At 44.2% G+C, this 13,594-nt stretch overlaps 1 protein-coding gene across 1 annotated transcript in view; it reads left to right on the top strand.

Moving 5' to 3' along the window:
- Positions 1-2,208: 2,208 nt before the first annotated feature.
- The window catches only part of NPSR1 (neuropeptide S receptor 1), a 155,295-nt gene continuing 143,909 nt past the window's right edge, over positions 2,209-13,594 (top strand). Inside the window, exon 1 of the mRNA XM_040472277.1 lies at positions 2,209-2,613. Coding sequence (XP_040328211.1) covers positions 2,458-2,613 — 156 coding nt within the window. The 5' untranslated portion in view covers positions 2,209-2,457. The remainder of the gene's footprint in view (positions 2,614-13,594) is intronic.

Raw genomic sequence — 13,594 nt, 5'->3', positions numbered from 1 at the left:
ACACATAAGTAACCCTGATAGAGATGGAAAATTACGAGCAGTAAGAAATGGAATTATGCATTATAGGTTCTGTAATTTCAACTTTACTGGATACTGCCCAATTGCTCTTCAAAGTGACCATGTCAGCTACCTTTCACAGAAGTGAGAAGGTATACCCATTTCTTCTCATCCTTGTCAATACTTGGGGTAGTCAAACCCTAGTTTTCCCTATACCAACAGGTAAAAATTTTGTGTTATTGTTTTAAGTTGCTTTTCCTTAATTTTTAATATGGCTGGGCATCTTTTCACGTTTATTTGCCAGTCAGAATTTTCTTTACTCATTTTGCTGTTGGTTGTTGTCCTGTGTATTTTTTTTTAATGAATTTTTCTCAAGTTTATTTATTTATTTTGAGTCAGAGACAGAGACAGAGACAGAGCATGAATGGGGCAGGGCCTGAGAGAGTGGCTGACAGAGGATCTGAAGCGTGCTCAGCAGAGATCCCGATGTGGGGCTCGAACCCACAAACCGTGAGATCCTGACCTGAGCTAAAGTAGGATGCCCAACCTACCGAGCCACCCAGGTGCCCCAGTTGTTGTTCTGTTTTGACTCTTTCCCTTGGGAACCCACGGCTTATCCACTTTTCTAGACAGCTCCCTCCTATTTGCTGTCCCTTGTTACTGGACCAAAGTGGATCCGCTCCTTGGTGGACTATAGATCACTGAGAATGATTCCCAAAGTCGGGTCTCTCTGAACAAGGGAAAGCTGGCTCCTTTTATTAGGGTTTAGAATAAATATTCCAAGGGGGATTTTAAGATTGTAATGAGGCTGTGACACTCTCTGGCACTTTTTGAGTCTTCCTGCAGGCATCTTCCTCAAATGTTTCTTTTTCTGTTCCAGCAGGTCATTAGTTAGATTCTAAAAGGTAAGGTTGACAGTTCAGAAAGTCAGTCCTGAGTTCAGGAGGTCAGGGGATCAGGCTGGTGCCAATTGCTATCCCTATCAGTATAGACTTAATATCTTCTCATCTATAACTCTCTATATTCTTCTTGGTCTGGAGAGATTATGCTAAAGTTTTCCCAGTCAATTTCATGGGGGCTACAGTTTTTTATGATCATCACTAAACCCGCTTCTTTTAATACTAGGTGTCCATAACCAATGGCCACCTGTATTTGGAGCATTTTCCATGAAAGTAATCAGGCAGTTATGGTTGGTTTCTTTTTTTTTTTTTAAATTTTTTTTCTAACGTTTATTTATTTTTGAGACAGAGAGAGACAGAGCATGAACAGGGGAGGGGCAGAGTGAGAGGGAGACACAGAATTGGAAGCAGGCTCCAGGCTCTGAGCCATCAGCCCAGAGCCCGTCGCGGGGCTCGAACTCACAGACTGCAAGATCGTGACCTGAGCTGAAGTCGGACGCCCAACCGACTGAGCCACCCAGGCGCCCCAGTTATGGTTGGTTTCAATACAAGCAGCTTTTGTTGTTTTACACCTGGCCTGTTACCCTTGCTTATGTTAACTTTGTGCCTCAATAGCCATTTGATACTTGATGCAAATCAGTGTACGTTCCGGTAAAGGGACCAAATGTCTAGGAATTTCTGAAGAGATGAGTTATCATCTCATTTCCGTCACCAGTTGTGGGATCTTGGGCAAGTCATTTCACCCCTGGGTAAATCTCCTCTAGGGTACAATGAGAACATACAGAAGCGTCCCCTGCCTATCTCACAGAGTTGCTTGGATATCCAATGAAAGAACAAGGTGATCAGAGGATTTACCAGGCACCGTTTCCAGGTACATCACCAAGAGTCACAGCTTATTGACAAACACAGACCCCAGGCTTTTCTGAGAAGTGCCCTGCGAAAATCTAGAGTAAATACAAATGTGCTATTTCCCCCACGTTCATTGAAATAATGTGCAGGCTACTAAGTAAATGGTTAGGAGAGTATTGTAAGTCAGAAGGCAAGCGCAGCTGAGGCAAATGCATAATTATGATTTGATATCAGAAGATCCAACACGATCTGAATTAATCAGTCTGCTGTTGAGTCCAAGTTCCCGTACTGTTGAAGCTGGAGCAGACGTGGGAGTCCATTCTGGAAGTTAAGGAAAGCATAGCCCGGCAGGGAGGACTGTCTCAGGAGCCACGTGGATCGCTCGGGGTGGGGGGTGGGGGTGTCTCAGACCTGCCCTGGGTCGAGGCCGTCCATGGGCGGGCGGGACTTGGGGGTGAAGAGGCTGTGTCGGCTACTGGATCATAACTGCTGAGGAGAGAGCAGCACAAGGATCCTCCCTGGCGTCAGGCAGAGCTCTTCAGGGAGGTGGGCTCTGGGAGGGCTCCGTGCCTCTGCTCAGCCGAGCTCCAGCCAGAAGCCTTAGGAGCCACAGCAGGTGCAGAACTGCAGCTGCTGGCCAGCTCTCAGAGGGGAGCTGGACTCTTCCTGGGCTGCAGGAGCCAGGACAGCCAGGCTCAACTCCACCCGAACCATGCCAGCCAACCTCACGGAGGGCAGCCCCGACTCCAAGGGCTCCAGCGGGACCACGCAGACCCCGTATGCTTCCCCAGCCCTCTGCACCGAAACGGCGACTTTCACTGAAGTGGTGGAAGGGGAGGAGTGGGGCTCCTTCTACTCCTCCTTTAAGGTAAGTTTCCTGCTTTCCAGTCTGAACGGATTTTAAATGAGACAAGTAGAATTTAAGAGACTCAATTAAACTATCATTGCCAATACCGTGAATGGGTATAGTTTGTTTTCCCTACCGAAAAGAGTAAAAGGAAAAAAAAAAAAAAAAACAACCAATGAGCTAAGGCAAAGAGTTTTTCATATTGTCCAAGGACCTATAGTGTAGTTTTTTTCTGAATACTAGTCTTTTGTTCTGCTGCTGCTGTTGCTGAAAACATGTGAATCTTGAGTAACATTTATGTTAACTTCATGCCTAAGAGTCTGCAAAGCGGATGATTTTACTCCCCTCCCCTTAGATAAAAGCACTTTTAATTAATTCTATAGTAGTGCTTGAAATGTTGCCTGTTTCTTGTAGGGGTTATTGCGTGAGTTGTCTGCTAGGAACATCAGAGGTGTGGAAAGCCCACATCCCCCAGGACAGTGCCTGGTGCAACCGAAGACCTAAGCAGTAAGGAGGGAAGGTCCATACTCATATTGATCCTATCCTTTGAACATCAGTGAGAAATAGACTCTTTGATTGTAGTTTGTGGCGCCATCCTTTGCAACAAGTTGCCTCCTGGAACAAAGGAGGAATCCGACTTTGGTGAATTTCACCTTCAAAGCATCCAAGGGCCATACTGAGGAAATGATCCTCATTAACCTAATCCTGTTCCCTCTTTTGCAACAAGATCGGTCAGAAATCAGGCATGGAAAACGACAGTTCTCTGCTTCTGGCATCAGAAGGCAGGCATGTCAGGGTATTTCACACGCTGCCGGAAGGTGCATTAAGTGGTGGCAGTAATTCCTAGGTCTCCAACTGGTTTTTTATACCAAAAAGGAAAATACTTAAAAAAAAAAAAATTCTAGCAGTTTTTTTTTTAGTCATCTGGGTGTTCTTGAAATGATTTAGTTTTTACCCCACAAAATAGAATTACTGTAACATCCACCTCTCTACCGGAGCTTTGCTTCTTAAAGCAGAGCCTGAACAAGTCACTTAGGCTGGCTCCACCGGTCCAGCCCCTCAGAACCACCTCCTAATGCATGCACACACCCTGCCCAGCTGCCCAGCTCCAAGACAGAAAATAGAAACTGAAATTGGAGTTTGTTGTCATTTACCTTTGACTGAATAATCCCCTTTAAGAAATCAGCTTGCAGACCCAGAGATTCTGTCTTGGGGAAGCAGGCTCTGTGCACCCAGGAGACAGACACAGCTCCTTCTCAGTGACACTGCTTCTAAAGCCTCTCTGATATTTATAAAACATGACAGTAAACAGAATGAAGAGAGAATGGCCATTGCAAAAGGGATAATAATCAGCAATAAGGCAATACTCAGTCTCCACTGAAATCTCGTTGGCCATTTTTTGAATATAGCTCCTAAGGGGATATTTTGAATATTCAGACAAACCACCCCACCCCTCACCTCCTGCTGGTTCTCTACTAGTGTTTATACTCTGTCCTGGCAACACCATCTCTGGGCACTAAGGAGAATCATATCACTTTTTTCTTTTAAATCTCCTTCCTTTTCATGTTTGCCCTCAAACACCTGGACCAGTGCACAAGGAAAAGAGGATAAAAGAGAAGAATTGTTTGTCTGGGAGCTTAGAACGTTTCACTTTTGACCCATGCAATCATTGACTAAAACACAGTGATTTGTAGTTACAAGGCAGGTGCTGGTGTTTGTGGGAACCTAGCTTAAATGTTTCAGGGTAACCTTTCCCCAGGGTCCTCTCTGAACAGGGCAGTTCTGTTACATTGGCGATACAGGAACAATGGTGATGCAAACCCTTATTCATTGGTCCTTTGATGTCACCTACTTCTCAAGAAGAAAGCCAGAACCGCTCCTCTTTACTGTCTCTCAAACGTGTACTTTTAATCCCCGTTCTCTACCGAAAGCAGTAAATAATATAAAAATAAAACAAATGGTATCAGCAGTAAAAGTAGTAGAACCAACAATAACAGGAATCGCCTTGCATTTCATTTGCTGTGGGCTTTCTTGGTGCCAGGAATCTTTCTAAAGGACTTCTGTGAAGTATCTCCTTTAATTCTCACACACTATGGTGTCTCTTTTCCACCTGGACTTGCCTTCCACCTTCATCTGTGTTTATATAAAGTCTACCCACTCTTAAGTCTCCTCTTGAATTGCTTCCTCCTCGAAGCCCCCCTTGACCCATCTCTCCTCTGAGTTCCAGTCGTGCCAAGGAGTGTAACTGTCTTCTTGCCACTTAATCTGTCTTCAGCTGCTACTTCAGTATGTGTCTAGGAGATATCTAATAGTCATTAAGCTCCTTGAGGGAAAGGAATGCTTGATTTCTGTTTCCCATTCCCCAGAAACCAGCACCATGCTAGACGTACTCAATAAATGTTTACTACACAAATGAAGTGTGGTATTCTGTTTCTGTCAACTGCCCACATTTTGTCAGACTGGCTAATAGAAAGCTCGCTCGCTCTGTAACAGAGTTGGGGGAGTGGGTATCTTATCAACCATGACTGCACATGGCAGCCTCTGCCTTGCCTCGTCTCTACGCTCTGTACTGGCCAAAGGCCTTCTCTGCAGGAACATTCGAATCATCCTTGTCTCATTTCTAAGCCAACATGACCAAGGTAAGTTATGGATGCCAGTGGATGGGGTATGGAATTCGTTGTGGTGCCATAGACTAGAACCTAGTACTGACTTAGGCCCGAGAAACCGTACTTACCGCGTTGCAGCCTTACTAGCCTCCGCACTCTTGTTTAGTCCACACACCTGGGCTTCTGACTTAGTTTCCTGCTTAGCCTTCAGGTTCGCCTCTGAACTCCAAAGCTCTCTTGGCAGGAGAAAAGACATCCCTGTGTAAATATGGTTAGCTTTTCCTTCCACAGGCTTAGACCTTTTCCCTTCTTCCCATTTCCACCCCCAAAGTCTTACCGCCACTCCCCACTGCTCTAGCCTACTCTGCTGTGTAACCATGTCCTTGGATATAGGCAAGAAGGTTAGAGGTGAGTTCGCCACCCCCTTCCTCTATCATTGGCTTCATGTTACCAATCCTATGTGGTCCTGGGTTCAAGGTTCCCAGCTCAAGCCCCAGTTTCTTTCATAGTTTCCAATTTCAGGGTCCCATCCGCTTCACCTCTTCAGCTCCCAGTGACAGCATTAAACTCTACCAGAAATTCCCTAGGAGGATGGGACCTGGCTAATCAGAAAGTGAGTGGAGGAGGTGCATATAAACCTGTCCAAGTGGAAGACAAAGATGAAACTCTTCATTTTGCCCTTGAAGGTGCTAGCAATGCTTCCAGTATCTCTTAATGATGAGAAAATTAACTCAAAGTAACTGGGAGAGAAACCGGTCTGAATGAGTAAATTGGCAAAATTATGAAATAATGCAGATGAACTCATTTTTATTACTCTCAGGTGAGGGAAAAAACATCAACCAAGATTGCTAAATGTTACCTAATGACGATCTTTTATTGAATCTCCTTCAGTGAGTGGTTAACAAATGATATGCCATTAGTCTAACTATTGTTTATATGTAAATGGTTGCAGCTAAGTGCTTGAGGGTGATTGGACACGTTTTTTTCCCCCCCTTTGTTAGTGCAACCTCTTGTCTACTGTCTTATTGTTAATATTCTTGCTACACCTTTCCTCTTTGAATATAACAATAGCAAATTCTGGTTCAACTCATGTCCTTATCTCACACGAGGTTTTAGCAAGAGCTCAATTGAAAAAGTTTAGGAAGACTTGCTTCTTTTCACTGTATTTCGGTTGACAACTCATTTCTAAGAACTTGACCTACCTGGGGCGCCTGGGTGGCTCAGTCGGTTGAGCGGCCGACTTCGGCCCAGGTCATGATCTTGCGGTCCGTGAGTTCGAGCCCCGCGTCGGGCTCTGTGCTGACAGCTCGGACCCTGGAGCCTGTTTCAGATTCTGTGTCTCCCTCTCTCTGACCCTCCCCCGTTCATTCTCTGTCTCAAAAATAAATAAACGTTAAAAAAAAAAGAACTTGACCTACCTACTAAGTACCAGCATTTTCACCTCAAATGACAGTGACTGTCATTTCAGCTCCTTTTTGCCCGCTGGCCTGAACCCTCCTCTTGTCCTGTCCCACCTGATGGGGACTTGTTTGTCTCCTTCCGTCTTGGATGCCAGGACAGTTGTCACTGATGCCCTTCCTGGAATCCAGGAACCCTCCGTCCCTGACCTTCCCTTGTGGTCTCCTGCAGATGACAACAAAGGCCTGGCCTTCACCTCATGCGTTTGTGTTTGCCCTCCTGTATGGTTTCACTCGGTGCGTTCATTTTCAGTACATTCGTGCAGCTGAACATGTGGCTGTTGGTGAGGGAACGACTACTAGTTTTGCTCACTTAAGTAACTGTTAAAGGTCTGCTATTTCCTGCCCGTTTCTGCTGTGCACACCCAGCTCTACACTCCCCACCCCCTACTGGGTAAGCTCTGCCTCGTCCGATTTTACTCTGGGTCCTTGAGAAAGACACAGCTGCTGCTGGCGGGCTCCTCGGGGACGGGGACGCCCTGCAATTCCCAAACTCTGGACTCTAGCTTGTGAGAAAGGAACACCTGCTCAACTAAATTTCCCTTCGCACTGCTTACGCATCCGATGGCAGGAGACGTGATCTTCGTCAGTGCCAAGCAAACTCAGAATTGCGGTTTCTCCGCCCCCGAAGGGCTTTCCCATTTTCTGACTCAGGGAAGGTGTCTCGGCTCTCGGGATGCTGTCTCTGTGATGTGTTCACATGTGTGTGATGGGGGTAAGGGTGGGGGTCCGCCCTGAGGAGGGATCCGGGCAAGTCGTCCTCAGCGGAGACGAAAAGTCGTTTCTGGCCTTCAGAAGTGGCATCCTTGGTCCAGACCCTCGTCTGGATCCCCATCGGGCCCTCGGGGCTACACCGCGTTCTGAGGCAGGGTACCTCTGTCACACTTCCTTTAGGTACACGGGTGTTCATAGCTCCCTCTTTCCCTCTGTCAATCCTGGCTCAGTTTTTGTGTCCTCCCCTCCCAGCTCCGGGCGGTGGGAAACACAGTGATGTCGTCTGTGGCCGCCTCTACCCACGCGACGATCATATCTGTACCACTCCTACCTCATGATAGCTGGGAAGGCCCCCAGAGACTGCCATTCCCTGGTTCCTATACAGTAAGTGGACTTCAGCGCCCTTTTAATCCCGTGCTCCCAAACTCAGAGGGTGTTATCTCTTCCTTGTTTTGTGCCAGTCTTTGGAGGCGGCAATGTAATACCCTCTCATCAGTGTCTACCCTTCCTCACATTCTATACCACTGTTGTCCTCTCTTACCGGCCTTCTCCTTCAGCCTTTCTTTATGGAGGGGAGGCTGACTGCACTGTGTTCCTCTGAATTCATTATTGCAAGCTCTCAGCTCTGAACGCTCAAAAGACACATTCTCTTGCAAGGGGAAAAGCTATTTCTTTTCAAGGTATTTGAGACAACCTCCATGAGGCATTTTTTTTGAAAGCCTGACTTTGACTTGTTTCTCTCTGCCTACATTGGTAAAGATAATACCCTGAGGCCAGATGGGGTACAGCTCTCTGGCAGCCTGGGCTGGGGAAGGATCCAGCAAAGGGGTAGGAGGGGGCACATCCATTTATGCTTCAAAATGTTACCCTGTCATCCTGTTGATATAGTGGGTAAGAGTGTTTAGAGCCATGTACTCAAGTGGTCAAGAAATGTAACTTCATTCCTCTATCCTTGAATCTAGCTTTTCTCTACATCTCAGTTGACCTGATTTCAGAAGTAGCTTAGTCATCCCCAGGTAAACTCAGGCTCTTGAATCTTCCCTATCGTTTTATTGAGGCGTAGCCTTTAAAGCCAGACCGCTGGGGTCAGGTACAAGTGCCAGCACTATCTAGCTGCATGACTTTGAGCAGCTTGCTTCTACCTGTGCCATGGTTTCCATGTCAGATAGATGACACGAACAGTTAAATATCCTCCAGAGGGCTGCTGTGACAAGTTAAGTGACGGAATGCTTGTGAAGCCTTTCAGAAGAGTGAGTGGCCTAAAGGGTTCAATAAATATTAGCTATTCTATACCCAGGAACTAGTTGTTTCACTCTTTTCCAAAGCTACTTTCTGAGAGATGAGGGGCCACCATTATCTCCATGGAAGAAGCTTTTGAATATTTTAAAAGATATCACTGCAGTTGAAGCCCTTTAGGACAGTTTTAATATGCATTAAGTCCTCAAACAGTGGTGGTGAATTGAGCTGTTTCTTTTCTCTCAATTAGACCATGAAAAATGGAGAGTCAGATATTTAAAGAAGATTCCATTTCTTACTTTATCATCTTGATATAATGTCTACTTTTTATCTAGGCAAGCTTAGTGGCCCAGTACAAGAAGGGCTATTTTCAGAGATGGGAAATTATGCCCCATCCAGCAGAAGAAAGGACAGGCTTCTACTGTGGCAAAAAGATCTTCTGGGTCAAAACCACCCAAAGTCAGGATGAAATCATTAAGGAGTAATCCTCAGGGTTCTTGTCTTTTCTCTCTTTCTTTCTTTCTTTCTTTCTTTCTTTCTTTCTTTCTTTCTTTCTTTCTTTCTCCTAACTTTGGCAATATTGGTGGCTGCCTAAAAATGATGGATCTTGGGGCGCCTGGGTGGCGCAGTCGGTTAAGCGTCCGACTTCAGCCAGGTCACGATCTCGCGGTCCGTGAGTTCGAGCCCCGCGTCAGGCTCTGGGCTGATGGCTCGGAGCCTGGAGCCTGTTTCCGATGCTGTGTCTCCCTCTCTCTCTGCCCCTCCCCCGTTCATGCTCTGTTTCTCTCTGTCCCAAAAATAAATAAAAAAAAAATAAAAAAAAAAAACGTTGAAAAAAAATGATGGATCTTTTACACCTGTCAGCACTTTATAGTCCACAACATAATTTCACATGAGGTTTTTTTTTTACTTACCATCAGCTCTAGGAGAGTTTAAAATAGCATTCTTGTTTTTTAACCAAAGGTAGGCACGAAATCTGAGAAAAGGTAAAGGTGTGAGCTTTCTAAGAAATTAGAAAGAAAAAAAGAAAGAAGAAAAAAGAAACAAGATTCTGCTGCTGATTTTAGTCAGGATAGGTTAGGTTCTATAATAGTAAAAACTAAATCCTGAATATCTGTGGTTTAGCACATCAGAAGTTGCTTTATCTCTCACATCCCAGTTGCAAGCAGGACAATTTGTAACTCTGCCTTCTAGAACAAAATGGTTTCCAAGGAAGAACGCAAACCTTTCCTCATCTGCTCTGCCCTGAAATGGCACATGACTTTGACTCAATTCCGTTGGCAAGAATTAATTAGGTGACGGGCATGGGAAATGTAGCTTTATTGAACACCCCCAGTGTGGGGAGCATAGTGTACTGCTTAAAGTTTGGTTTGATCTTCACCTTCTATAGGACGAAACCCAGATTCTTTGACCTGACCTGAATATGTTCATAACTCATACATCATATGATGTAAGATACACACATGAACACACACACGTACACAAACACACACACACACACACACACCACTAGATGTCAGTCATGGAAGGACAACTCTAGATCCTACTTCCCCAGCATAGTGTCTGATACATATTAGAAAAATGGTCAAGAAATACTTTGGTGAATGAAAGAGCACATCAAAAAACAGTTGGTGCCACGGGGCGCCTGGGTGACTCAACTGGTTAAGTGTCTCCTTCTTGATTTCAGTTCGGGTCATGATCTCACAGTTTGTGGGACTGAGCCCTGTGTTGGCTCCAGCGTGGAGCCTGCTTGGGATTCTCTCTCTCTCTCTCTCTCTCTCTCTCTCTCTCTCTGCCCCTCCTTTGCATGCACTTGCTCTCTCACTCTCTCTCTCTCAAGATTAATAAACTTTTAAAAAAAAGAATGGTTTGTGTCACAAGTTTATTTGTAATGTCTCAGTAAATTAATGTGAGCATATAAGAGTGGATAGAGTCTTAATCTTTATCCCATACGCCATTGCATTTGAATTTTAAAGGTACTGCAATTTGGGGGAGTTCCTGAGAGCAGCACAAGACCATCTGACAGGGAAGTGGGTGTAGGCAAATCTTTAGACCCGAAGCAGACAATATGCGAGGTCTAACTGTACTTCTTTTCATGCTGCTAGCTCAGATTCCACACCTCAGGTCTGCAAACCATCCATCTCTGAGCCCCAAGACATCAGGCAGGTATTGGGAAAGGCGGATGTTAACACTCACATCCTTGCTCTCCATTAATGTGTTCTGACACCTGATTATAGAAGTCCAGCCATACAGGTCTTCCACAAAGTACAGAGGCAAAGGCTACCATCTGTGGACAATAGGACCTGCTGCAGTGGGGTGAATGGACTCAGCTCTGTCTACTAGAATCTCAGTCAAGCAGTCACACAGGATTGCTGTCTGCTGCCTCTAGTCACTGCCAGCAGAAACTGTCTGCCCTGTGAACGGTGAGACTACAGCTGCTTTCTTAGGAGAGGACCTTATAGTAGATACCAGGGAACCCAAAAAGGACATATCACTGTCGTGAAGGGCTGGTAAACTAATGCTTTAATTCAACAAATATTACTAAAATGACTTCAGTCTTTTAAGATCTTAATCCCTATAAACATAAATATTTCTCAATTTAATTTAAATTTTAAAATAAAATACTATATCTGACAATAAGTCAAAAGCGTACATATAATAATGTAGAATACAATCTTTTCAACTATATTCTTTCCCTCCCCATATATCATGTATCCCTTTGCCCTACCAAATTGAGAATTGGATTGGTTTGATGGAGTATTACCTTAGGCACTGGGCGGGGGGTGGGGGGGTGGGGGTGGGTACAGAGATGAAAGAAACAGGTATCTTGCCTCTGGAAAGATACCAGACATTTAGTCAATAATTATAAAGGAAGAGGTTGCAGTCAAAAAAAGGGAAGAAAAGATGGGGAGGGCAGGCAGGGAGTTGTATAAACAGATTGAAAAGAAGCATTTCTGCATAGAAAATCAAATAGATCTTGTAGAAGACAAGTAGAAGGGAAGCTTCAGGTTTAGATGAAAGAGTTAGGTAAAAAAGACCCAAGAGGGCCATTAGACTAAACAATATATATATATATAGTATAGACAAGAAGATCTTTAAAGTTTTATTAGCAAAACTGTTAACAGTGAAAACTAATCAGAAAGAGGTTAATCAGGCTGCAGAGTGCTGGACAGATTGTAGGGAGGGGACCTTGGGGACCGAGAATCAGTTATGATGCCCTAACGAGAGGTGTCAGTGCTCAAGCAAGGACTGTCTTATCTGATAGTGGGGGCAAAGAAGCAAGAGGCCATCATGTTGGGTCACAGGCAGAGTTCAGGGAATCGGAGAATGCAGGCTGAGGCAGAGAAGGAAGATGATATGGGGTTAAAATTGGTAAGTTGATCCCAAAATGTATATGAAAAGGCAAAGGAAATTGAATAGCCATAATAATTCTGAAAAAGTATAAAGTAAGGGGACTCATGCTAGCTGGTTTACAGACTTATTGTCAAGTTCCAGTGAGATATGGAGGGGATGCTAAACATCCAGAAATGGAAAAGAAATAGGCCCACACATACATGGTCAGTTAATTTTTGACCAAGGGAAAAAGCAGTTCAATGGAGACAGCAAAAATAGCGCAGGAACGAGTGGATCGCTACGTGTAAAAAGTGGACCCATACCCAAAGCTTACACCTTCTAAGATGTAACCCCAAGTGGATCATTTACCTAAGTTTAAAACCTAAAATAAAACACCTAGAAGAAAAGACTGGAGAAAATCTTTGTGACTGTGGATTAGGCAGAAGTTTCTTACACACAACACTGAAGACACAAACCATAAAAGAAAAAATTTGATAAATATGACTCTATTAAAATTAAGAACTTCTATAACTTGAAAGATGCTATAAAGAGAATTAAATGACTGGGGTCCCTGGGTGTCTCAGTTGGTTGAGGGTCCGACTCTTGATTTCAGCTCACGTCATGATCTCGCAGTTTGTGAGTTCAAGTTCCACATCGGGCTCTGCCCTGACAATGCAAAGCCTGCTTGGGATTCTGTCTCTCCCTCTCTCTCTGTGCCCCGCCCCGCTCATGCTCTCTTGCTCTCTCTCAAAACAAATAAACAAAAATTTTTAAAAAGGAATACTAATTACATATTAGGAGAAAATATCTATAAATAACATATATATCTAATAGGTACTTTTTATCTAGAACATATAAAAAAATTCTTAGAGCTCGATAAGAAGAAAAAAAAATCTCAGTTTAAAAAAGTGACAAAAATTTTGAATAGACATGTCACCAAAGAAAATACACAGATGGTAAATAAGTACATGAAAAGATGCTGAGCATCCTTAGTCATTAGGGAAATACAAAATAAAACCGTAGTGAAATACCATCATGTACTTATTAGAAGGGCGAAAATAAAAATATACTGACTGTATCAAGCACTGTTAAGGGTGGGAAGCCATTAGAACCATCATACATTGCTGATGGCAAGATGGTAAGGACATTTTGGAAAACTTTTTGCCATTTTCTTATGAAGTTAAACATACATTTATTATATGTTTAACCCCCAAATCCTACTCCTGGGCATTAACCCAAGGGAAGTGAAACACATGTCTACCTAAGAGCCTGTATGTCAATAATTACCCTGCCTTCATTTAAAGATGCCAGAAAGTTGGGGCGCCTGGGTGGCTCAGTCGGTTAAGCGTCTGACTTCGGCTCAGGTCACGATCTCACGGTCCGTGAGTTCGAGCCCCGCGTGGGGCTCTGGGCTGATGGCTCGGAGCCTGGAGCCCGCTTCCGATTCTGTGTCTCCCTCTCTCTCTGCCCCTCCCCCGTTAATGCTCTGTCTCTCTCTGTCTCAAAAATAAATAAAGGTTAAAAAAAAAAATTTAAAGATGCCAGAAAGCAGAACAACCCAAACATCCTGCAGCTGGAGAATGGATAAACAAACTATAATACACCCATTCAATGGAGTATTACTTAGCAATAACAAGGAATAAACTTACAGATCTA

Source organism: Herpailurus yagouaroundi, unplaced genomic scaffold (assembly GCF_014898765.1).
Source record: "Herpailurus yagouaroundi ecotype Mexico unplaced genomic scaffold, PumYag 100, whole genome shotgun sequence".
Classification (NCBI taxonomy): Eukaryota; Metazoa; Chordata; class Mammalia; order Carnivora; family Felidae; genus Herpailurus; species Herpailurus yagouaroundi.
This window is presented reverse-complemented; position numbering and strand designations above follow the sequence as displayed.